Source organism: Melospiza georgiana, chromosome 3 (genome assembly GCF_028018845.1).
Source record: "Melospiza georgiana isolate bMelGeo1 chromosome 3, bMelGeo1.pri, whole genome shotgun sequence".
NCBI lineage: Eukaryota > Metazoa > Chordata > Aves > Passeriformes > Passerellidae > Melospiza > Melospiza georgiana.
This window is the reverse complement of record NC_080432.1, coordinates 8,348,705-8,374,507: the sequence shown is the minus strand read 5'-3', so window position 1 is coordinate 8,374,507 and position 25,803 is coordinate 8,348,705. Positions and strand designations below refer to the sequence as shown.

Sequence of the window (25,803 nt, the reverse complement as noted above, 5' to 3'; positions counted from 1 at the left end):
CAAATATCAAATACTATTATCTGTGGCAAAAAATATCATTGATTTTCTCACTAGAGGTTTCAACAAAGATGTCTTCCCATTCTGCAGCTGTGCAATCCAGCAGGGGTAAAGAGATAATAGTGTATTATGATAATGATCTTTTCAAATTTTCTGTGATGTTAAAAGGCATGAAGAGTCTATGAAAAATGGTACTATCACTCATTTATTTAATCTAAGAGATGTGCTTTAGAGCAGTTTATAATGATAGTTTGAGGAGTGGTTGAAAAAAACTTAACCTGTGTCAGAAAAATAAAAGATATAGCTAGAAGGCTAATAAAATAATTTAACAATGTTCTGAGCATTTAAAACAGTAAAAACAATCCATAAACATCTTGATTTTGTTCAGGTTATCTTGATACTACAAAAAGAAACTGTGTATTTAGTATTCAGGCTGTTATTTTCATGTCTTATTTGAATTATTCATTATAGGCAGCCATTATCCTTTTTTGTTTTGTTTTATAATATACACACTGTGAAGGATAGATATGTTTTAATCTAGTTGCAAATTAATATTTTTAAGTATGTTATTTTCCCTGTCCTAAAGCAATAAGTACTTATGAACATGAGAATCACTTAATGGCTACTCTACTTCCAGCTCTCAAATATTCATCTTTGATATATTTTGCATATTTATGTCTGGGAAATTAATATGTAATAAATCTCAGCTCCATCATCCCTCTTGGTTACATTTCAGCCTTATGTACCTACATAAACTTTAAAACAATGGTTCCATAAAGAAATTACCAGAAATTAGCCTCAGCTGGGAATTGGTTATGAGTGGGAAGAAGCGAAAACAATTAAAGAACACACCATCTGAGAAAGTATTTCGATTACATTTAACATAAAATAGTGATTTTAAGTGTTCCCTGATTTACCAGAAACTTGTCTTTTCCAAGCCATACATGTACCTCAAAGTTGAATACATATATATATATATGTGTGTGTGTGTATATGTACATGTACATATGCATATATTTATGTATATATATATGTAATGGTATAATGAGCAGGTTTGGTTTGAATTTTGTCTTGAATGTTTGCAGTTTTAATTTAGATAGGGGGTATTTTAGACTGCTAAAATCTAGTTAGACAGTAAACATCTACTGAGGATTTTTCATTATAATAGCTGCATCTTAGTGAATATTTTCTGTTTACTCCATGCCTAGTATTAAAGTATTATAATCCTAATGTAGGTATCTGGGTTAAAAATAAGAATCTACAAACACTGATGTTTTTTTCATCAAAAAGTTGATTTTGAAAATGGAGCCAGGGACTGGGAACTGATAGAATTAATTTTCTTTGTTCATATATTTCTTGGAGTTTTTAGAACCCACCGATAGGAAGAATGAACCAAGATACATTGACCCTTCTTTCTGTTGCTTCCTCCCCATCCTGCCTAGAGAAGGTAAAGAAGATTAGGGAGCTGAGGTGGTTGTAAATTTCAAAACAAAAACATTTCTGTGGTGTTAAAATAAGGGCTTGTCCTGTAGCCACCACCAATACTTTCCTACAGCATGTAATAACTGTGACTGTCAGTCCTTATTACTGAGTGCTGACTATACTCTGGATTCCTGAAAGGTTTCTCAGTCCCTGTGATATATGAGACTGTAGGAAATAGTTTTCCATGGTCCTTCATAATCTGAACATCTACTCCACAGTTAGGTGTAAACTTTTCATGTTGTTTCTGTCCTGCCTATGACTGCAGTATGCATGACACTTGTGAGAAACTGGACTCCACACAGTGTGCGGCCAGCTGTCTCCTAGGAAGGATTGTCTGTTCCAAAGGACTGGGCTGAATTTTGTCCTGTAAAAGTAAAAGGAAACCTTTGCCATAGTAACCGATGATCGGGGATAACAGAGCAATACAAACCCCAAAACTTTCAAGTATGATATGACTAAATACGCAAACAGTTTGGTGGCACAACATTTAGATTGTGGTTCTTGGTAGGGCTAAGTGATTGGATAAGAGAGATGTTGCTAAGCTAAAACTTTAATGATTCACCCATTCCCAGTAGTATAAATGGAGTTAATCAGCATTCTTATGGAAATTTCAGGCATGCTTAACTGGAGTGAGATTGTGATTTACACACAGACTATCTTTAGGATAGATACATAGATCAAGGTGGCATAATCACAATAGGAATGGGTTCATGCTGAAAAACAAACTCAAAAGAAATAAGACATAACTCTCCCATTCTACTGAAAGAAGTTCTAAATTATATTAATTTTGTACCTACGTTCTGAATATGATGGTGTATTCCTAACAACCTTTGTCTTTTGATTAGGCCAAGTACACAGAAGAGAAATAATGTTGCAAGATAAATAGAACTGTCTTGGGACTACTAATAACAAAAGAAGAAACAGAAATAAAAGATGCTATCACTTTGTATTCAGAATGTATTTTTCCTATCTAGAAAATCAAAAGTAACATGTAAGAATATCCTGTGGGCATATTTAAAAGCACTAGGCAGTTCATAGTCATTCCTTTTGGTAAAGTGCCCCTGGCTCAATGGAACAAAAACTTTCCTGGCTCAAAATTTTCTTACTGAAGGAGTTAGCAGAATGCTGCTCTTCCTTTTGATTTACTTAAAGACAAAATCAGTTCTACAAGTCCCAATATGCTCCAACAGCTTTCATGTGATAGAATGAGTAAAACAGACTAAGAGTAACCAGGCAGGAGATTTTACTAAGTTAAAATCTAGTAGGAAGCTTTTTCAAAACCAGTTAGATCAGCAGAATTTCAAAATACTAATCTGTATGCAGTGCAGCCGCAATATAAAAGTCTTACGTGTTCATAATTTATGTTTAAACATATCATTATGTACATAAATCTTAACATATTGAGACTTCAGGGCAGAAAACATGTCTATGTATAACTTCTGCAGTAACTCTGGGAGAATGTTAGTTTTGTAGAGATGCTTTAGAAAAAGGTGTTTTATGCAAATTTTCATTTTTATTTTAAACTTTTGTAAGCAGGTAACTGCAATTAGAAATTATTGCTTCCCCTATTGAGGTTGTTGAACTTGTCTAGGAAGGAAGAAACACCCCTATAATCTATAACAGAAGGGCTTAATATTATTCTGGCAGAAATTCTCATTCCTGCAAACAGGAGCCAGAGAAGGATCAGTAGATCATTTATAGATTATATTCTGTAGATCCTCCAGCCCCAGTTTTTCATGGTAATAAATAATCAGTTGATAGGGAAACAAAAGAGGTAGAAACCAACAAAAGAGAGGAGAGAAAAAGTCAAATATTTCCATACTGGTCTTTTGCCTTTCTCTTCACTCAGTGGAAGATTATGCACTAACTTTTTCCCCTGATTTTGGAAGAGCATTTTAAAAATCACTCTCTTTTCCCTCCCTGTCTTCCCCCCATGCACAGGCTTGTAAGATTGGGGTTTTTTTCAGCTGCTTTTTCTTTGTATTAAAGGTTGAGATGTGAAGTTTCTATTTCCTCATGTTCCTATTTCCTTCTCTTTCTTTTATTTTCCTTTATTTTCCTTATGCTTTATTACTTCATTCTTATTCATATTCAATACTGTAGGTATTTTGAAAATTCATTCATATACATGGACTGTGAGTATTAGAGTTTCTATTTTGCTTTTATGGCTTTTTTGTTTCTGTTTTGAACACTAAATTCTCTTTAATGAGGATTTAAATAAAATTATATTAAACACTTTAGATTTAAAAATGTAAAAAGCAGGACATGTGCTTCTTGCAACACCTCATGGTAGGGCTTGAGTCATCTTTCAGTCATGTGATGAAAGTGATAGAGAAAATTACCTGAAAATGTCAGAAATCTTTTGCATTTACTTGCTAACATTCTTCATTTCTGCAGGAAAAGCAGCTGTTACATCCAGAGTGTAATCTGGGTGCCTTGAGCACATTCTCTATTTATTGCTTCCTTCTTTTTTATGATACCAATGTCATCCACAGATCAGTCTGTGGTACTTTTAGCCACTTCATGTGCTTTTGGGTGGATTTTCCATTGCTGGGACTTACAGTCCTGTTTGTAAGGGAAAAAAATGCTAGGAGAAGATCTGGTCAGAGGAAATAATATTGTTCATATGCTTCCTTTGTTCTCTTAAGGGCTACTTGAGTCAGTATAAAAAGAATTAAAAATTCCTTTCCTCAAAGTATCAGATCATTAGGTGTACTTAATATTTGCTACAAAACGAAAACCTATGAATTTAGAACATTCTACATCCTTCAGAATTAGAATAGAACTACAGCATTCAATGCTAGCTTTTTCATGGGTATACATTTTTAAATGCTTGATTTAACAGCAGCAATATATAATGCTTGTCATCCCACATCGATCCTGACTTGTGACAGGATCACTTCTTAGACAGGATAATAAGGTATAACAAATATAAACATTGCAGTAGAAAGGCCCTGTAATCCATTCCAGAATTATTTGTGCAAAATTTTGCAAACCACAAATAGTATTACAATTACTATTGTACTGAATCACTGTTATCTGTGTATTTCCAATGCAACCTTCATAAACGTAACTAATTGTAGACTGTATTAGCCCATGCTTTATTGTTTCTGTCTGTGAATTCCTCAGTTAATTAATTTTTTAACTTCTTCAAATAGACTAGAATTGTAAGTGTAAAAATCTGATCCCCAGAAAATATAAATAATACATGAAGAATAGATGGTACTCACTATATTTAGACCAACAGAGAGTGTGGAAACAAAATGCAAATCAGTTTAATTAGAAAGCAGCCTGTCAGATCAGAAGACAGCTTAAACTGAGTCCAAGACTATTTCTCTGAATCTAATGTTATTTAAGTTGTTGTTGTTAAATATTTATATGCAGTGTAATGTTGAAAATATCCCCAAAAGATTACAGAATGCACTTACACTTCCCCAGGCTCTTGTGGACTAATCACTTCCTTCTTCCATCTGACTGAAGCAAGATGTCATGAGTAGGGTTTGAGACCTCCAGCATAATCAGGATGCTCTGAAATGATGTGACTCAGGCCCCTGAATGCACAAGGGAGTAGAAGAGAGTTTGTTTTCCTTTCTCTGTGCTTCCTGTATAGTCCAGTGCAAACACAGTTTACCTCCTAGCACAAAATATCATCCTTTTCTAAGCATAGATGATAAATGCACAAGTCCTTGCAATTTAAATACTTTGAGATTGGCTCTTCACACCTTTTATTCTTGAATAAAGGAAAAGGTGCTTTTGCATTTTGTTATTAGCAGTTCTTTTTATGTTCTATACTGGCACAGTAGCTTTGTTATAAGCTTTATTCTCATGATAAGTTCTAAATATGTAAAAAAAATTTGAAGAAATATAGAATAAGTTAAATTTTTAAAAAAGTATACATATTTTTCAACAGTTTTAAGACTATAAAGCATCTTATCCATGCATTTCTTCAGTTCCTCACAGCTGATCACAGTGCATTAAATAGTTAAACAGGCAGCATCTCTCTAGCAGATACAGAGGATTTTTTTTCAAAGGTAAAAAATTAATGAATATGCATTTTATTACTCAGCTGAAAGAAACCCTAAAGTCTATAGCCAGTAAGTAGCATTATTATGATAGAGAGAAAAAGAGGAGGGATGCATTATAGAATTGCATTGATATGAACAGAAAGAGGGAATACCATGCCTTTTCATCTACTCTTTTTCTTCCTTTCCTGAGATTTCTTAACCACTTTAATGAAGAGTCTTTTGTTCCTGTTTTCAAAGGACAAGAAAAATGATGGCTTTGTTCTCTACTTAAACACTGCACAAGTCTTAACAGAGAAAGCTCTTCTAACTGACATGATTTACTCTCTAACATGCAGAAAATAAAAGCCTTCTTCATTGCCGTTATTCAATTATCAATGTACATTTTAAAATGCCCATTGAGAAGCCCCTATGCACAATGTAAAGAAAAAGAGAACAGGTTACATACAAAGATATGACACCAGCCTTTGAACTACCCCTTGAAATATTGAAATGTTCAAAATCTACAAAATTATCATGTAATTTTAAATTAATGAATTATGAGAAAGAAATACATCAAAATATGAGACTATACATCCCTGATATCCAAACACACTGAATATTATCCTTCTCAATTCTTTCTACCTGGTACTGTTAATAAGTAAGTTTATGCTGAAAGGTGTTTTAAGTGCCTGAAAATCTATCAAATGAAAACTTTTGTGGATTGGTCCTGAAGCATAAATTATTTCTCCCTCATTTAATAAAATGACAGGATGAAGTATTCATTAAATATCAGAACTTTTATTAGCTTTATGATAGCGAGCTATGAAGCAACAGCCTGTAGATTTACATATATTAAACTAAATCTAATGAAGCCCATTTAAAAACTTATTGGGAAAAAAGTGAAAAAATTGAAAGAGGAATACTCTTTGACTGAATATAATATTTGGGCATGATGAAGTTTGACAACATGGGAGTAAATGTGATAGGAATTGTTGCATCAAGTGGCATGGTTTACTGGAAACACCAGCTGGATCAAGTTTTCTGGATATATATTTGTGTGAGCAAGAAGGTCTGTATTTATGTGACCAGTGTGATTGTCTCGAGAAGCAAATGGCTTTTTTTACTAATATTATGGCTGTTAAGATATAGTTTTCATGAGTTATTATTTATTCTTACTTGAAATAACAAACATTTCATGTAATATATTCCATGTGATATTTCTTCCCTGTGTTCTCTTCAGGTTCTCCATATAGAGACAAGATCACTATAGCAATTCTTCAGCTGCAGGAAGAAGGCAAGCTCCACATGATGAAAGAGAAATGGTGGAGAGGCAATGGTTGCCCAGAAGAGGAAAGTAAAGAGGCCAGTGCTTTGGGAGTTCAAAATATCGGAGGAATCTTCATCGTGCTGGCAGCAGGATTGGTGCTTTCTGTCTTTGTGGCAGTTGGGGAGTTTTTGTATAAATCAAAAAAAAATGCCCAGTTGGAAAAGGTAAATATTGTCATTACCTGTTTATTTTATATTATCGTCTATTTAAATAATAGTTTGAACATTTTGTGATGTTTAGTGAAATGTAGGTGATGCATAGTTATTGTTTATTCTTATAGTAAAGTACTTGTATAACAAAGGATGACAGCAAAATCTCCAAAGTTTTACATTTACAGCTTTTAATTTTTCTTCAATGTGTTTAATTGTAGCCAGATTTCAGGACAAGTGACTATTTCTCCTCTTATTCAAGCCTGAAAAAAGACAGCTTTTTACTCCTGGAAGTTCACTGCAGTTAATTTTATGGATGAAGAAGAAATCTGAAACTGTAATGGGAAACAAATTAATCTCCTACAGATAATTCTGATTTTCAAAAGACAAACTCTTTGTAGCTCAAAGTCAAAGTCTAAAAATGTCTCTATAGAAATGTTCTTTATAGGAGTTTATACTTGCAAAGTTGTCCTGGTAACATCTGGAAAAGAATACATCAACACGATTCTTTTTTTGGTGGGTTTACTACTGATATGTTGTCCTGTAATTTCAAACTGACCCAATATTGAAAATCATATTGTTAACTTGTTGTGTACTTGCAATTTATACAACCAGAATACTGTAAATGTGCTAAGACTAATAATATATTGAAAAATTTGTAGCTGAAATTATCATTTTTTGCATAATAATTAAATAAATCTTTCTATATGTATGTGCCCATGTCTAAACCTAAAATAAAATAGTTTATTTTATTGCTATGGCAAAATCTGAATTTTAAACATTGAGAGAAACTGTTGGATTTTGTTAGGTCTTTTTGATTTTTACTTTTGAGGAGATTGTGACCTATGACAACTTTTAAATTTATGTTTAGAAATATAATTTAATACAATCAGTAGTAAATCCAAAATATATATATTTATATTGGTATTTTTCCAGATGATGCTAGTGAACTTTTGTAACTTGAGTCATTACTCAGAAAATTTACTATTTGTTTTTGCTTCCTTTGAGGCAACTTTTTGGTACTCAAGTTTCCTGTTATAAATATATTGTGAAGAATTTTTTTCTAACACACACTAAGGCAGTGTGAGGTTTCAAGGTCCTAAACACTGTTTGAACATGGGTACATTCATTTATTGTTGAAGGACCCTTTCAGTCCTCTTCTTTACAATACTGCAGGCTAATTCCTTCTGTTAACATACTATTGGAATGTTATGTTTCTGAAATGAATTTGTAAGGAAAAATAATACTGGTTATTTAAGAAACCCATGTAAATATCAATAATTTTTATCCATTCCTAAAATGGATTTGGATCTTATATGAACATCAGTAAAATTTGGTTTAGCTTTTCTGGACTTTTAGCACACACTTAATTAGAAAAATAGGACTGCTTTTATGATAATTTTGTTACGTGAGTTCAGTATTTTACAGGTGTAAATTCATATGTGAAGTAGCAGCATGTTGAAAGTTGAGCATGAGGGGAAGCAAACAGAAACTTTCTAATTAAGGACTTGTTTCCTTTAAGTTCTTTAATTTTTTGTGGGGTGAGGGGAGGGGAAAGAGTTAGTTTATGTTTCTTTGATTTGATTTTTTAAAAATTTTTCTTTTGTGTTTTTTTTTTTTCTCTCTTGTTTGCTCATTAGTGTTGGATAGAGATAGCAATGACTGGAGGAATGTGACCTTTCAAAAGCAGTTGTACCAGAAATGTTTAATAATCAAGTATTTAGATACTTTTAAAAGTTAGGAATAAATCTGAAGCAGCTGAGTTGAGCTGAGTCAGGCTTCTCTCCTTTCTTTCCTCCTTGACTCCACTTACCTTCCACCTCCTCCCCGCTGCTCCCAGATACCCTGATATCAGCAACCATTGAAATTTCACTGCAGTTTTATTTATGGAATGAACTTAAGGGGAAGATGATGCTTGCATCCCTACACATGGCCTACCCCAGCATCCCCTCACCCAAAAACTTTCACCCTCACTCTTCTTGCAGCACCCAAAGAATTTCAGAAAACACCTTCTTTCAACCTCTCCAGGTATAGCAGATCCCCTTTGCCTAGGAGAGAGAGCAACAGCAGCCTAGGGCGAGATGAGGAATCCTGTCAGTCTCTACAAGTCCTGCTGAGATGAGTGAACAATGCAAATAGTGCTGCCTTGGAAATCCTGTGGGATGGAGGGAGCACCTGTTACCACCAGTTTGGTAACATTTGTGGTTTCATCCTTTAGGAATCAGAGCATCATTCTGGCATAGTGTTTGTCAGTATTTGGGAAGATCAAAGGTCATATTAAGAACCAAAGAAACAAAATGAATCAGACAACTTCAGCTGCTGAGTATATGGAGTATCCTGAGATATAAGTAGGCATGAGTGTTTGCTTTTTAATGTGTACTGAATACTCATTTGTACTTCCAGCAGGGAGGCAACAGAGATTGAAATTGTATAATATAGCTATGGAGTTTTAGAATTTTTTATATCATCCTGCTCTTGGAGCTTGCACATAAACAAGACATTGTCTGGTGTGAACCTGTTTGGAGGACCGAAATCTTGAAAGGAATCAAGCTCAGAAAAACAGCAGATAAAATGGTGTTATTCACTAAAATAAAAAATGTTGCATCTTGTAAGAAAAGATGGCTCAAAACATCCATGCCCCTGATGTGTTTAAAAGTCAGAAAGAAATGTATGACACCCCTGAGATTTTCTGTGAAACAGATGATTTTATGCCACCTTAACACTTTCCAGACAGAGGGAAATTCCTCTCTTATTGACACCTATCAAAAGCAAAGATAAGACTGGATGTTATCACAGTTATACTGCCAGTCACTGGCACCTTCTAAAGCTAGCTTGCTTGAAAAATAAGTATCCTAAATTACTAACTATTTTCTAGAAAATCCAGTCATTATGAATGTGAAAACAGCTTTATATGGATTAAATTTTGCTAGCCATTTCTAGCCATTCAAAACTCATTGAGCCTTCAGCAAGATGGAACTAGGTATGCTTGTGTAAAAATAGCAGATGTAAATTTTACTAATTTTGAATTGTTAGGTACTTCACATAATATGAATTGAGACACACACCTTAACTATTTGTTAAGAAATGAGGTCATACACTTCTTATAGTAAAAAGTACTAGATTCAGTCTCAACATGTACTGAAACAGTAAGTATACAGCCAACAAACTATATCTGGAGTTACACAATCAAAAATAACATAAACATCAATTAAATTAACCTCTCTGAAATAGTTATTTATTTATAATTTATTATAAAAGCAATAAAAACATTAAGTACATTAATACTTATTTATATTTCACATACATTTACAGGGAAGAAAAATGTTATTGAACTTTTCTTGTTAAATGATTCACTGCTCAGCTGCACAATTGAGTTGAGAAAGATCAGTGTGGATAATTTATTTCAGAAGACACAATGACTGAGCTCTTGGCAGAACTGGGCCCAAAGCAGGGATCAGTAGCTAGGAATATACACGTGTTACATACAGAACTGTTTTACTTACAACTACAGATTCCATGGAACAAGAAATTCTGAATGCTGAGCTGTGACCTGTATATGAGATTAACTATGTCTTTGGAGATGGCACAAATTTATCTGGATGACGCTTGCTTGAAATGAATTGAATACAATAATTTAAAACACTTTCTGCAAAATGTCCAAAACATGTTTTTATAATGTAAGGAGAGCAGGAGCAAGATTTTCTGATCCTAACTGGCTTAAAAATTCATGCAGGTTTGATGAGCTGCAGTGTCTTTAGGTTATGGTATAATTTGATCTTATTAGAAATTAAATGTGGTTTTGCTATGGTTGCTAGTAATTCTGAATTTTCTACCTCACACACATGTTTTAATAATGCCATAACCTGGTGTGTGTTTTGGACTGGATAACTCTTCTAGTCTTGCCTGATACATAGTCTCACTGTTTCCTTCAGAGAAATGCTGGGAATTGCAGAGCACATATTCTTTTCCATGGCAGAATGTTGATATTCCAGTTAGTGCTGTGGGAAAGGGGAGGAGGAGATGGTAGGTCAGAGGTTGACCTGACTGCATTCTTGCAGAGCAACCACAAGATGGTGCCTTTTAATTTCTGAGAAGGAAATTTAATTGTCACTTTTTAATAAAATTTGTGTTGCAATGCTTACCTATTGTTTAATTGCAGCCTTTCTGAAAATGCTAAAGGCTTGTATTATTTCCCATTGTTTATGATACAAACATCTAATTATGTCATCTACTTGGGAACATGTTATTATCAGACCTTTTTTATCTAGCCAATCTTGACAATAAATGCTCAGTCATTTGCATTTTATAATTGCTTTTGCTGCTGAATGACCTGCTCCCTTATTTTAACAGGCACTCAGAGGGCAGTGAGTAAGCAAGGTTAGAAACAGAAGCCATTTAAAACAATTATGATGTCTTTCCTCTTTTTTTTCAATTGATGTGCATCAATGCATTTTGGGATTATGTCCATTTCACACATTTAGTTTTGTAGAGCTCACATTATTATCGGAAATGCCAGTGAAAACATTGACCTTGAAAACCATTAATATTTAGCACAATATCTTGATGATTCTCAGTTTGAGAATTTATTGACCTTTCCTTTGATTTTGTGTGTTCAGGGTGTTTTCTAAGTATGCTCTGAGATTATTTGCATTTTCATACCACCCTTACACAGTGATTAGATACTACTGTAAGAGTCAGTTGTGTGATAGAAACTACATGTGCTGAAAACATTAGAATGAAATTCACAGTATTGACGAAGGCAGTGCCACGGATATGTAGACCATTGCTTGTTGTCACCGTTGTAAATTGTTGTCCTTGTGCCTGTTCTTGTGAGGGTTTCTTTGGAGAAGGTGACATTGACTGGAGAAGTTATCTGCAAACCTGCTTTTATTGATGTAGTGGTCCCACACCCTTCTCAAGAGGCAAGGAGGGGCCAAGAGTTGATAGGTTAATAGCAGTTGATAGCTGCTGAATTGTGACCATATACAGTTACACATCATCCTGATTTAGCTTCTCTCAAATATGATTTAACTTTTCTCATTTTGTTTACACGGAGTCAGTGTAAATGCTAACAAGAGTCTATCTTCCAAAGTCCCTTTACGATCTATTTGTACTAGGATAAGTTTCATTCATTATGTCTTACAATCCTGCTTTTTAGAATTCATGTCAGCCAAGGGCAAATATATAGCTTTTCCTATGTCTTAAGGACTTACATAAATAATTTAATAATTTCTGAAATATTTTGATGCTTCTTTGTCAGCAGGATGCATAGAAAGTCAGTATTTTAATCTTTGTTAAAATTGTTATCTAACCAAAAATGCAAAATCAAATTTCAATTGTTTTATATGAAAAACTGAAAAGGTTTTAGGATCCTTCTTATTTTACCATAATATTTTATGGTGTGGTGGTTTGGGTTATTTTTCCAAATTTTACTAAATTAGTTGTGACTAAAGTACTTTACTTTCTCAAAAAAATGCAGTTATGTCAGTTTTGCTGGAGTTCAAAAATATTCCTGATAGTTTAATATCAAAAGCCTTTGAATTTGGGACAGGAATTTATAATAGTTTTGGAACAATACCAAAGTAAATCTCAGCCTAGTGATTTTTTTCCAGGGGGAGACACGTTCAAAAGATTTTAAAGTTGAAAAGCTTGTTCCTCAGGCTACAAGAAACAAAAGGATGTGGACACTCTTGGTAAATTGAAGTAAAAGCTTTGGGATTTATATCCCAAGTAGCTTTTACATGAACTACAGTCAGTGATGTAGTTCTGTATTTTTGTGTCACATTTTTTAATGGAGTAACCTCAGAAATTGTACTTCTGGCTGTAAAAAGCAGCAGCTGGGAGGGGTCATGGAAGAAAGTGTTTTTCCAACATAAGCACACTGCATTCTGCAGATATGCCGTTGGAAAATTAGGAACTTCTATCATCCTGTAGTCCCCTGAGCACTGTGTGAGTATCTACAAACTTGTATGGTTGATCTGTGTGTGTGTAGGTGCAGAGATTATGTGAATTTCAGGTATTAATTTTAATTAAATACCCTCTTGGCAACCATGTAAGTATATTTTAGAGAATGTTTTCTAAAGGGAGGAATTATTTACAAAACCCAACAAATCAGAAAAACCCTCCCCAAAACCAAAATCCAATCTACATCTCCAAATATCTTACCAGAAGAAAAAAAGAAGAAGAAAAAAATGGAAAAAACAAGTTACCAACTGTGGCATTTTAAAGTAATTTGCAAACAATAAAATACTAAAACCAAGAATTCTATTTTGATTTTTGATTGCAGCTCAACCAGTAACTGTTTGGTAATGGATCTTTTTTTCTGAGGTATATTTTTAATGTCTTAATTTTTGTCTTTCAAAAAACAACTGAAAATACAGGAGTGTATGTAAAGTTCATAAATACTTAAGTACACAAGCTCAGGAAGTTCACTATAGTTTCATATTCATTCAGTCAAAGGTTATCTGAGTTATGGAATATTTAAAATTTGACAAGAATTTGAAGTTGGACAAAAAAATTTGGAAACATCTAAATGTTGTTTTCTTTATAGCAAATATGTTTCACTTTCACTTATCAGTAGAAACACATTATATGATTATTTTCTCCTCTGATAAAAATATTTTTTCATAGTAGAAAAAATGTCAGATCTTAAAGCATTTGTGTCTTTCTAATAATTTTTCACTGTCTTCCTCTAAATATTACTGTAGTGTATAATATTTTAATATAAAACATTAAAATTCTGATTTTTAATTGATGAGCTATGCTATAATTAAATGTAGTAGCAAATACAGTTTAGTTCAGCTGATTTATTTACTTTGACTTTTGTATAGGTCAGCAAAATAACATCAAGCGTTTCCTACCACCTTTTAGATTAAGAAAATATCCTTGACATATAATTGCAGAGAAATGGGAGCTAAAACTTTTGATATTATGTACTGCAATATGGCTGTAACAGTTTCCAAAACAGTAGAAAACCTTGGCATTAAATTAATATTAACAGTCTCTCTCTGTTCAATATGATTTGAGGCCATGCCAGATTTCTCATTGGGTTCATACTGTCACACTGAACTATAAAACTAGTATAAATTTTTACAGTGAATAAAGTACTGAGGACTTAATCTGAGCAAATTTTGAAAAAAAAAAGCTGTTTAGAATTCAGGTAAGAAAGTTATATTTATTTTATAAAATATCTCTGCAAAATTATTTTCAAATCATGTTACACAAAGCATTTTAATCCAGACAGATTGGTACTGCACAGCATTAATTACATATCATCATCACTTCCTTTCACCATGCTTGGTGATCCATAAACCTGACATGCCTTTGACAAAAAGAATGAATTTGGATGTAGGATCAAAGATGATTCAACAGGTGAATGACTCTTCACAGCCTGTGACTGAGAATTTCGGATCTCCGTGGATTGACTCAGTGCAACCAGGATCACCTCTGCTGAAAGGCAGAAAAATATCTGCACAGGTGTGGTTGCAAAATACACACCCATTGACTTTGCAACGGTTATTGTTCTAAACCAGTTAGGCAATGCCATATATTCTGTTATTTATTTTCTCAGTGACAGCTACATGGCTGAAGTACTATTAATTGATCTCAGTCCTTGTTGAGCACCTGCCGGTCTTGTGCAGCCATTGTCCAGGGACACGAGACAGCAGTATCATGATCTGGAAGAAGATCTGGGCTGGTGTCACAAGGTTTACATCAGTGGAAATGATTGCCTCTGGCTGAAACACTAATGACAAATAGCACTTATTGCCACTCTGAGTTTGAAAACACAGACCTAAACCTAAAACATGTGAGACAGTCAGCCTTTTCCTGAAGAGGCTGAAGTGAAAAATGAGGATAGAAGATACCTTCTGAGTGCTTGCCTTTGCCTGTCCAGCACAACCCCTGTCTCCCTGGGATTAAATTGCCACCACCTCCCTATTTCAGCCAGGCACTGGAAGCTCAAAATGACTGCACAGTCCTGGTCTGACAATAGAGTAGGACTGTGTTTCATCTGCGTGTCGATGACACCACAGCCCAAATTATTTCATTATCTCCTCAGTGGCCTCATATACATGTTGAAAGGAGAGATGACAGGATGAAACCTTGTGGAATCCTGCATGAGAGAGAGCCCTCGGGGCTGATGAGCAATTGCCCTATGACATCCTCTGGGATATCTCTGAGAGGAAAGAGTGGAACCACACAAGTGCAATCCCTTCTGCCCCAGCCTAGGTCCACAGGTGAGTCAGAAAAACATCATGGTCAGTGTGATGGCCAGAAAGGCTGCTGGCAGAGCAGAAAAAAGCTTTCTGCACTAATAGAAGCTCCCCATCAACCACAGGAAGAAGGGTAGCTGTCAGGCTGGAAACAAGGAAAATAGTTTCAGAAGACTTTAAATGAACTCAAGTGTTTCTTTCCTGGAAGTCTCTGTCACCCGCCAGAGAGCATTTTGTTCTGCTAGGAAATAAATTTTAGAATTTGAGAGTGGCAGAATTGTTCTTTTGTGGGTGCTTTTTTTGTTTGTTTGTTTGCTTTATATGGGTTTTTTTTTTTGACACCAGTTGATAATTTATTTAAGGCAAGCTGGAATTTTATTGTCCCACAGGGAGACACTTACAATAAGAACCAGAAGTGGCCTGCAGTGAGGTCCTGTATGTCATCTGAGTTCATCTCATAACTCTAAAACTCAGCAAGAAAGAAATTTTCAGCCTGCAGAAAATTGTTTCAGTGTTGTTTTGTTATAGGAAGGGTCAGTCCCATTAGACTTTTTTGATCCTCTCTGTCAAATAGCTACTAAAGTCCTTGAAACAACCAGCATTCTCTTACAGGGTAAAGCACCTCATGCTTCATCAAGCTGACTGGAACTACTCTACTGGTGGTCGTTTTGTAGATACTGTGGTGAAAACAAAGCTTTATCTGTGGAATTAAAATTTTCACTTTGATATTATTGTCTTCATTTGAGTTGCCAGTGAAATTTCTGTTTCATACAAGGGACGTGTATTTTGGTCTATAATATATTTTGGTCTGAAAATAACTTCCTAAAATGGTTGCTTGTTCCATTCCCACCAAAACTCCAAATAATTGCTTAATCTAAAACTGAGAATATACTGGTGATATGTTCAGGTAATTGCTGTGAATTTAGTCTGGAGTGTACTTGTGCATTATAATTGCTATGGATTTAAAGTGTACTGCATCAGAAAAATCGGTGGCAAAATATTTTTTATGTTACTGTATTGAGCATAAATATATATGTATAGTATGCCCATGTGCAACCTTTGATCTACAGTCATGCTTAAGAACAGGTATATAACTAAACAACCTAAAAATCTGATCATTACAAGTACACTTCAACTTTGAAATGCTTGTACTCCAACTACTTTGATATATTATTTCACTTTTTCTGTCGTTATTTTCTCTTTAATTGTTCATCTCTTTGTGATCCTAAGCCAACATTTTGATAGAATTTATTTTTCTGCCTAGAGGGTTTGACAGATTTTCCACACACGTATTTAAAATCCCTGAAGGAGTGGCATAGGAATCAGAAAGCGATTAGGAAGGAGAGTCAGGGTAGGACTGTGCATTCATTCTCAGCTAACTTCAAGACAAAAAGCAGTTTGATTGCTGTGTCCTCCTGGATGCTAGAACAACAACCCATAACAAGACAATACGGGATTAATGCTGTTACTGCTTTAAGATAATTAAACAAATCTTCAAATAATGTCTGACAGACAAGACTGGAAGTAATGAACTTCTCAGTAAACCTTAGATCCTTCCATTGAATGCTGACATCTTTATATTTTGTGCCTAAAAGAAGGGAAAAATATAAACTGGTAATTGGAGACTTTTTAAAATTTAAAACACACTGAATAATAATCACTTAAATCAGAATGTTTAGAGTGGTGTAGGCAGGCCGTTCTCTCTTCCCGTTGCTCTTTTTAGGCTGTTAAAGAAAAATTTATAGTAATAGTCTCATAATTATGCATCTGACAAATACTATTATGATTTCTAAATACCTTTCTAAATTCCCATAAAGGAAAATAATGAAAGCAGTGTGTTATCTACCTTTTATATTAATACACGTGCAAAACCGCATTTATTTTTTCTCATGCAGTAAAGCCATGCATAAGCTATCTAATCAGCTTGTAAGCAGTGGTAACATTTTACAAAATTCTCATCTTGATTCTCCATGACTTGTGAGATGTCAGCTGTGGCAAAGAATGTCAGAGGTGTCAGTTACTTCTTTATTCATTTTAAGGAGATGAACTTTTTTCAGAATTGTTTTGTGTTCGAAGGGTAAGAACTACAGTTCTGATTAAAATTATCTTCTGTACACTTCTTTTGTAATATTTTATCATGATATGCTGCAACAAAACAGATGCACTTATATGGTTTAGAGAGCTGTATGCTGTCCTTAAATTCTTCTAGCATTTGATTATATCTAAGATGACTTGGAGGCTGCATTTACTTTCTGGCAGCATTTAAGAAAACAACTTAAGATTTTGTAAGGGTTAGTGAAAAATCGATAAAAACTGATGTTCTTGTAACATGCCTGCAGTGTGGAAGGTAAGTTGGGAGCAAGAGGTTATTTTCTTTGAATTAAATGGAGAGTCTTGTAATATATACTAAAGTGCTCAATTCCATGATGGACAACAGTTTTGAAATGTAGCCTTTCACTTCTGTAAACATTATGTTGTTTTCCCTTAGCAGTTGAACAGCAAGGATCAAGACACTGGATTTTCTTTTGTAAAATCAAATATGAAAATGTCTTATATCTGTCACAAAACAAATACTCTTGAGGTGCTTCTTGTTTTCATGTCTTATTATTAAAAAAAAAAAACTGTATCCTCACATTGAAAGAACACAAAGTTTAACAGTATAAAAAATGGAGATTACAGAGATTGGAATTGAAATTAGAGCAAAAAAATTAATTTCAATGTAAAAAAGTAAACCATAAATCCTTTCTAAAATTTATTGAATATTACTTTTTTGATATGTGTGAAAACTCTTCCTTATATTTCTCAGATAGAACCCAAAGAAGAAAAGATCTGGATCATGAACACTTACATAGCCTTGAAATGATATTTTTAAAATATATACTATTTCAGTGAGTGAAATTTGAAACAAGCAAGCAAACAAACAGAAGATATGTAGCAATACTCTTAATCAGAAACAATATTTTTATTCCCATATGCACATTCAAGATAAAATAAAAAATTTATAAAAAATAAGTTGAAAACATAGAATGGAAGAATATATAAAATAATTCTCAAAGTTATGGCACCTGCTTTATTAAGACTGTCAGTCATTAAAACATTTCCCTTTTAATAAGTTTTAACATCCAGGTAAAATTCTCAGATAAAATGTGTTGTCAAGTTTCTTGACATATTATTTTCAAGGTATTTCAGAATTTTGCCATGTATCTTCTCACCTCTTGTATGTTGGTTGTCCATTTCCTACTGGTATTACCTAAAAATTTATACCCTTTTCAGATTTTGCAAAGGTTTTGGTGGATTGATTCCCCTTGAAAAGGATCTGTTCTAATTTGGTACTCTTCTTAGACACCTTGGCAAAAAAAAAGACAAAGAACACAATCTTGAAAGTTTTAAGAGCTAATGCATAATTTTAAAATTTAGAAGGATTTTGTTCCTCAGAATATTTTAGCTAGGTCTTTAATTCCAGAGGTGAGAGCCATATCATGGCTACAAGCGGTGTAGTGCTGAGTTGCACCATTTACTTCTTAATGTATCCCTATGAAATTCCTGAGTTATATGCTAGGTTCCTCACACAGTGAAAATGCCAAGATCTTCAAGCCTTAGCAATTTAGCCTGTAAGCCATTAGGGAATATTAAATTAAATCTTGCCCTTTTAAAATATTTCAGGGTTAATTTCAATTTCAGAATCATAATAGCAGTTTTGATGTTAAGCAACAGCACTTTATTAGATAAAAGGGAAAATCTAAGAGAATTGAATATTTTCTTTTAAAGCATAGCAGGATAAGGAGGTATAATTTTCTGCTTTCTACACAATGGTCAGCAAAGATATCTTATGCATTAAGATCTGACATATTACATTCAAACGATTCAATCAGGAATTTTAGCCACCTCATTCACACAAAGAAAGCTGTCTTGTATGTCAACCCAGTGCACATTGCAGAGCTCACTTCAGCCAGAAATGCCAAACTTTTGGCTCTGAAGGAAATGTACTTGACTGTGAACCAGAGAAATATGCCGCCTTCTCATTTGGATTCACAACTTAAACTTTTCTTAGTTGTAGGTGGTAAAATAATTTCTGCTGTGAGTTGAGTAGGCATTATTGCTTTATTTCAAACAGCAGGAGAGAGAAGTGCTTCAAAGGAAGTGTGTCACACCCAGAGTAAGATTATAGTTTCCTTCAATTCCTGCCTGCCCATTTCCTTATTCATGCAAAGTATTCGGGAAGAGGGCATTTGTTCGGGCTTTGTTGGATTCATTCTCAGCTCTAATTCCTAATTAAGACAACTCATATTTGCACATGCTCAAAATGGAATTTTATGTAATACCATTGAAGTTTTCAGAGAAACAGGAACTACTACTGAAGCCCTTCCTCTGCTGCTGTGTGCTCTCATCCCTAATCTACAGAACAGCTCATGTTTTCCCTGTCTCCCTTTCTCTCCCTATGCCTCTGTTAGCTGCTACCATGCCAAGTGGAACAGGATCAGCAGGCAGCAACTGCAAGTGACCTACAGGTCTAATGCCTCTAGGTTATAGCTCTTTACTGAGACACAAGCTTAAATCTCTCTGGCAGAAGATGCTATTACATTGACATTCTTAAATGTGACTCATGTTCAGCCATAATTCTCCAGCTGATTGCTGTCTGCACCAAAGAAAAGGATATCTGCCACAGATTCTTCTTTAGCAGTTGTCACGCTTTTTAAGGATCTTGGCTTGTTAGGTCCTTTCAGAGCATATCTATTGGACTGATAACCATGCATGGAGAACTGGAATGTGAATTCTAACAGGATCCACAACCAAACCAAGCACCAGTGTGCTTCACAGAATTTCTACTATTGCCAAATGACAAAGCTGTAAATTTTAATGGGGAGAGCTGAGTGTCTTACTGCTTTCAGCCCTGGAGATTGGAAGCTGAATGCAGACTTATATGAATACAGCTTCAATCTAGGTTCTCAGTGAACTAGGTTTGGTGTGTTGTTTAAATATTTTCTGGATCTAATCTCCAAGCTACAGGTTTGTATGATAATGAAGATTTAACATAAATAAATAAAGCAGGATTTTTATTTTAAAGCTAAATGAGACAATTATATGTTGACTACCACTAATCAAACAAAATCAAAAATGGTCATGAGGTAGTTAGAGTAATTCTAGGTACTTTGACTTTTTTACTTCTTGTTCGATAGGTTGTTTGTTTGTTTTTCATTTGTTCATTTGCCCTTTTTTCCTTGATCATGTCCCTGGCCTGGAGATTAGTTATTAAGAGAGAAAAATGCAAAGGGTTAGACCATATCTCAAATTTTCTTTGGCTGAGAGCAGTTGCCAGAGGCTTGGCTTAACATCTCAGCTTCTGGGATGGGTTATTTAGTTAGTGTATTTCTCCATTGCCTGGAAAATGTTTAAGTTAAATTATGATGCCAAGCCCAAAAGTGAGACCTTTTTTTCTTATTACCATATGTCATTTGATACTCCCATTCTCACACTGAGAGAAGATTAATTGCTCAGCACACCATTAGCAGTGAAGAATTCAGTCAGACTGAGGGAATAGGGAGATTTTATTTTACTTTTCAAATTGCTTGCACTGCAAACTGGAAAAAGGGCTTTGAGGATTTGATATAAATATGTTAATAAACTTTTTTTAATAATACACTTTTCATGAAGATCAACGAAACTGAATTGCTGTTTTGTTTCTTTTTGCAAACACATAATCTATAAATGATAATCAGTAGTGGTAAAAGTGTTTATATAAAGAAGATATTATAGATTATGGAGTAAATATCAGTTTTCAGTAATAGATCTGGATTTTAACAGTATTTAAAGATGAATTCAGGTAAACTCCCTATACTAAAACTTTATGTTTTGTGGAAGAGCTCTCACTTTATTTCCATAGAAATGCAATTATTATTCTGAAATATAAAGTAAGCTAAGGAGATTCTACTGAATGCCTAACAGATATGTAACATTGGATACTGTACTATAAAGCTAACATGTTGACAGAAAATCTGCTTGAAGTAGTTTTATGTAACATATGCAACTAGACTTAATACCTGCCAGAAAAACAATTGTACCGGCAAGGTGATTTTTACACTGTTTGATAAGTAATTTTAATTATTATTAAATAATATTATGCATATATAGTGATGCATATAATAAGGCCAGAAATTTGTTTTGAGCTTCAGACTGGAACAAAGCAAAGAATGACAAGTGTGTGCCGGTATAGCGAATCTGCTTCTAGACATTGCAATTAGTAATTTCTTACAGCTATTTCTTTTTCTTGTTCCTCTGTTTCCCTCTGTAGAGGTCCTTCTGTAGTGCCATGGTAGAGGAGCTAAGGATGTCCCTGAAGTGTCAGCGCCGATTGAAACACAAGCCACAGGCCCCTGTTATTGTGAAAACAGAAGAAGTTATCAACATGCACACATTTAACGACAGAAGGTTGCCAGGCAAAGAAACCATGGCATAGAGCTGGGAAGCCAAATACCCCAAGCACAAACTGTCGTCTTTTTTCCAAACAACCTTGCGAGAATGTTTCCTGTGGAAATATGCAACAAGTGCAAAATAAAATGAGTTACCTCATGCCGCTGTGTCTATGAACTAGAGACTCTGTGATCTCAGCAGTTGCAATGGCCAGACTCGAATCACAAGCATCATGGATCAACCAAGTTATGCAGGGTTACACTGTTTGTCATGGGTTTCCATCATTCTGAATGAATGAATGAATGTTCCATGCGAGTTTTGTGGCTGGTTTCAAATGCAGTCTCAGTGAGAAGTTGCAGGTTCCTTTTGAAGTTCAACGGTTGCCAGAAAAGGGAGAATAAATGCCCAAGATGACACAAATCACAGAAGGAGTCTAGTAAAAGTAATGTCTCAGAACTGTAGTGGAACAAGAAACCATATGTTCTTCTGAACTTCCCAGCACAGAAAAGTTGGTAACTGCTGGTAGACTGAAACTACCATCTGGACAAGGTGATATGATCTTCCTGGATTGAAGAAATGTTAAAAGTGAAGAAACATGAATCCCATGAATAGAAGAATAAATATAAGGATGCTCACCTGTTTTGTTTTTTTTTTTTTTTTTTGTTTGGACTGTTTGTGACACTGAACTAAGTAAATAAATAATAATTATGAAAAAAAAAAGAATTTAGCTGGGTTGGAACTTTGATCTAAAAAACCAACAAAAATATTTCCAGAATTTTGACCCAATTTTTAGATGAATGAAACTTTCCTTAGTACAAAGGAATGTATCTTACAAACTTTAGATATAAGCAATTGATTTTCTTTTCTATAATTGTGAGAAGAGGGAGGGGGGTGGGAAGCAGTGTATTTCACACATAGAGGGCTTGCATTTTAGCCTGAATGGGTTTTGAAACACTTGTTCCTGCTACTAATTGAACTCAATGGAGCCTGAGCAATTCTCGCTAATGTTGGAAGAGGGATGGGTCACCTAAAAGAAGTGAATGTCAAGAACTTAAAGGAGGACTGCATTTTTCAATACAGTCACAGTACTAAATGAACAATATTCTTGAGCAGTTTTTTTTTTCCAAAAAAAAAAAAATGTTCAGGTTTATTTGTGGAAATGCAAGATTTCTATGAAAATAGTTTTTGTATGGAAATTTTTGTAATACTTTTTATCAACAAAATAAGAACATGTGTTTCCATCAGGGGTGTGATGCCAAGCATGAGTGGTAGTGCGTGCGCACCACCAACGTTTGGTGAAAACTATTTTTATCATGAAAAAGGAATCTTAGAAGAGACATATTTTCAAGTTATATAATATAAAAAAATAGGTGCACTACCACCACTGCTTACCATGCTACACCCCTGGTTTCCACTGAGCTGATAACATGTTGTCATGAACAATTGTGTGTAAATGGTAAAAGACACAGACCTCTTGAACACATTGTGATAGAAGTTAATATGCACTCAGTTTGCTGTTTGAATCCAATGCACAAAATTAAAAAAAAAAAAAAAGAAAAAAAGAAAGCATTAAATTTATGTCAATTTTAGTTGGTTTGGTTTTGCTGCGTGATTTGAGCAACATATGTGCAGTACTTTGTGTCAGTACTGGTACTTAGCTTCAGCTTAGTGCCCTATCCTGATGAGTCTTGCCACTAAATTTGTGACAAGGGAGTTGCTGGGATTTCTGACAGAAGCCATTACAGCACATTGTGATAATATTTGCAGGATTTGGCTCTTAGCTGCTTCAAAGCTAAATTATATGTCCTGAATGTGGTGAGTTCCTGGACATAACATTTTGAAATGCTGCCCTAAAGATGATGAATCTTGCACCTCTGTCTACTGTAAATTTATTTGTATCTCAACAAGAAATGTATAGTATGGACTATGTAGGAATGTTATGCCAACCAAAAAAGATTATTAAGATGGTCTTTACATGGAAAAAAAAATTACTTTAACCCCCAAGACCATAAAATACACCCCCAAAACATGGAAATCATCATAAATAATGTCATCGGTGAGTAAAGATGATGGCACAGAAATATAAAATATATAATCCAAACTGTAGAAATTATATCATGAAATTTGGGGGTGAATGGGAGGTTTGTGTCTACTACTCAGTTATCATAAATCTTCATAGAGATTGAGCTGGCCATTTCCATTGTGAGCAGGGACTGAGAAAGCAAATTCTCTTATATTTGTGAGTTTCATCCCCATTTATGTGATAACAAAGAACAGGTTATCTTTGTCTGAAGTATAAAGAAGATAAAAACACTTTAAGCAATTTTTCTGGAAATGAGTAAACGTACATAATTTATATTTAAGTTAATTCTTTAAAACACAAAGGGGAAAAGAGTAACTGTCATAACACAATGAAAACTCCTAATTATGATGGCTTGGAATGGAAAAAATTGGCTATTGCATTTGATTGGTGATTTACAATAAAATTTGTAAAATCATGTAATAAAATGCTGTATTATATTCAAACATACTGTTCTTTTCTCCATTGAGGATGTTGACATAAGCAGGATTTCATTCTCACCTTAATGCTCAAGACTAATTCTCATTAAGCTTTTTGTGAGCCAAAGTAACAGTGAATGCAGGATATGTCCCAAATATTTCATTGGGTCAAAGTTCCCCAAGGAACAAAACTTCTGTCATGGAGGTAGTATAGCTTAATTAAGATTTTGGTCAGAATTTCAGCCTTCTTTTATTGAGGGAAATAGGTAAAGTAACTGGAGATTTGTATTAAAGATCAAGACTAGAAATGCATGGCTCCACAGATTCAAAGTAGTAAAATGAGTTTTTTTTCAACAATCATACACTAACTCATGTTGTTACTCTGTTGTGCATTAGTAATTATTTCTGTATTAAGACGGTTACATAAAATTGACTAATAAAGACCTGACCCCCAAAAGAGTAGAAAATACTATGGATAGTTTTGTACTTGAAAAAGCCCAATTTCTTTAAATTTCTTAAAAATCTTCAAAATCTTAATTTTCTTTTTACTGCTGTGAAAAAAAAATCCTCAATTCTGAAGAAAAATTCTTGGTATGGAAAGACCTCTGAAAGGTTTACCCCAATATTAAAAAATTTTCATGCTGTATAAATTTCTGTACTGTCATTAAAATTGATGGAGCTTCCCACCAAAACTTCCCACCAAAAATCAAAAGAGGATCTGGCCCACGAAGATTCAGAATCCATTTATAACTGCTTTATCTGGTCTCATAAAACAGCTTAATTAGTCTGCTGATTTCTCAGGAAGAACAGGATGGTGGGTGCTTCTCCGACTGATCTTAAATGTCACTCTAGAAAAGAATTTTAAAGCAGTTATAGCTCAGTGAAGTGGCGCTGCCTGGTGGATGACAATTCGAGGTAAAAATTGAACAGGACTTTTTTCCCCCGTCTGTTTCAATGAAAATAGACATCTTTAAGACACAAAAGACACACTATTTATATCTTCAGGTTGCCTCAGCATGGTTGTATAGCAATAGATAACTAGAAATAAAAGGACAAAACCCCTTTTGTGTTGTTGATAAAGGTAATTTGTGGAGGACTGTTAGTGAAAATAATGAGCGAAATGGTTGGATGAAATCAAGAGATGTCTGGTCTTTTACAGTGAATGAGGATTTGTCCAATTATAGACATCAGCAGGCCTTTTTAATGGTATTCTCCTTTTATATAAACAGAAGTACATACATATACAGGGAGTATTTGACAGATTTTATATGCAATATTTCTGTCTGAAATTTCTGTTTCAATTTTCTGTTGAAGAATTCAGTATAGATTTGAAATAACCTTTTCTTTCATTTTATTATTTCTCGAGACTCTGATCATTAATCTTTCCTGATTTCATCCATAGAGTGTTCACAACCCCCAAAATAACACAGTTTAGTCCTACTACACTAACTTGTTAATATTTCAGAATTTAAAAAACGTACTTTATCAGGGAAGAAAACATATTGTGCCAAAATCCAAAGCCACAATAGGAGAAATGCCCTAATATTCTACAAAATAAAAATATTTTCAGGGAAAAGGGATCATGAGCAGAGGTAATATCATACTAAGATGTAAAACATTATGCTATAAAATAATGTTTTATTGTTTTGATGTTAAGGATATTAGAAAAATGGGAAGCACTTCAGATACAACTTCACTTAGTCTCCAAATACATCAACAAACAC

At 34.2% G+C, this 25,803-nt stretch overlaps 1 protein-coding gene across 4 annotated transcripts in view; it reads left to right on the top strand.

Moving 5' to 3' along the window:
• Window positions 1–22,217, top strand: part of GRIK2 (glutamate ionotropic receptor kainate type subunit 2) — a 354,898-nt gene extending 332,681 nt beyond the window's left edge. For 2 of the 4 annotated variants that reach the window (XM_058021139.1, XM_058021140.1), the window contains 3 exons: window positions 6,724–6,974; window positions 15,019–15,196; window positions 21,462–21,571. In XM_058021139.1, coding sequence (XP_057877122.1) covers window positions 6,724–6,974; window positions 15,019–15,196; window positions 21,462–21,475 — 443 coding nt within the window. In that variant the 3' untranslated portion in view covers window positions 21,476–21,571. Of the gene's footprint in view, window positions 1–6,723; window positions 6,975–7,180; window positions 7,824–15,018; window positions 15,197–21,461 lie in introns of those variants that run through there. The other 2 variants (XM_058021141.1, XM_058021142.1) reach the window with 2 other exon arrangements.
• The last annotated feature ends 3,586 nt before the right edge of the window (window positions 22,218–25,803 follow it).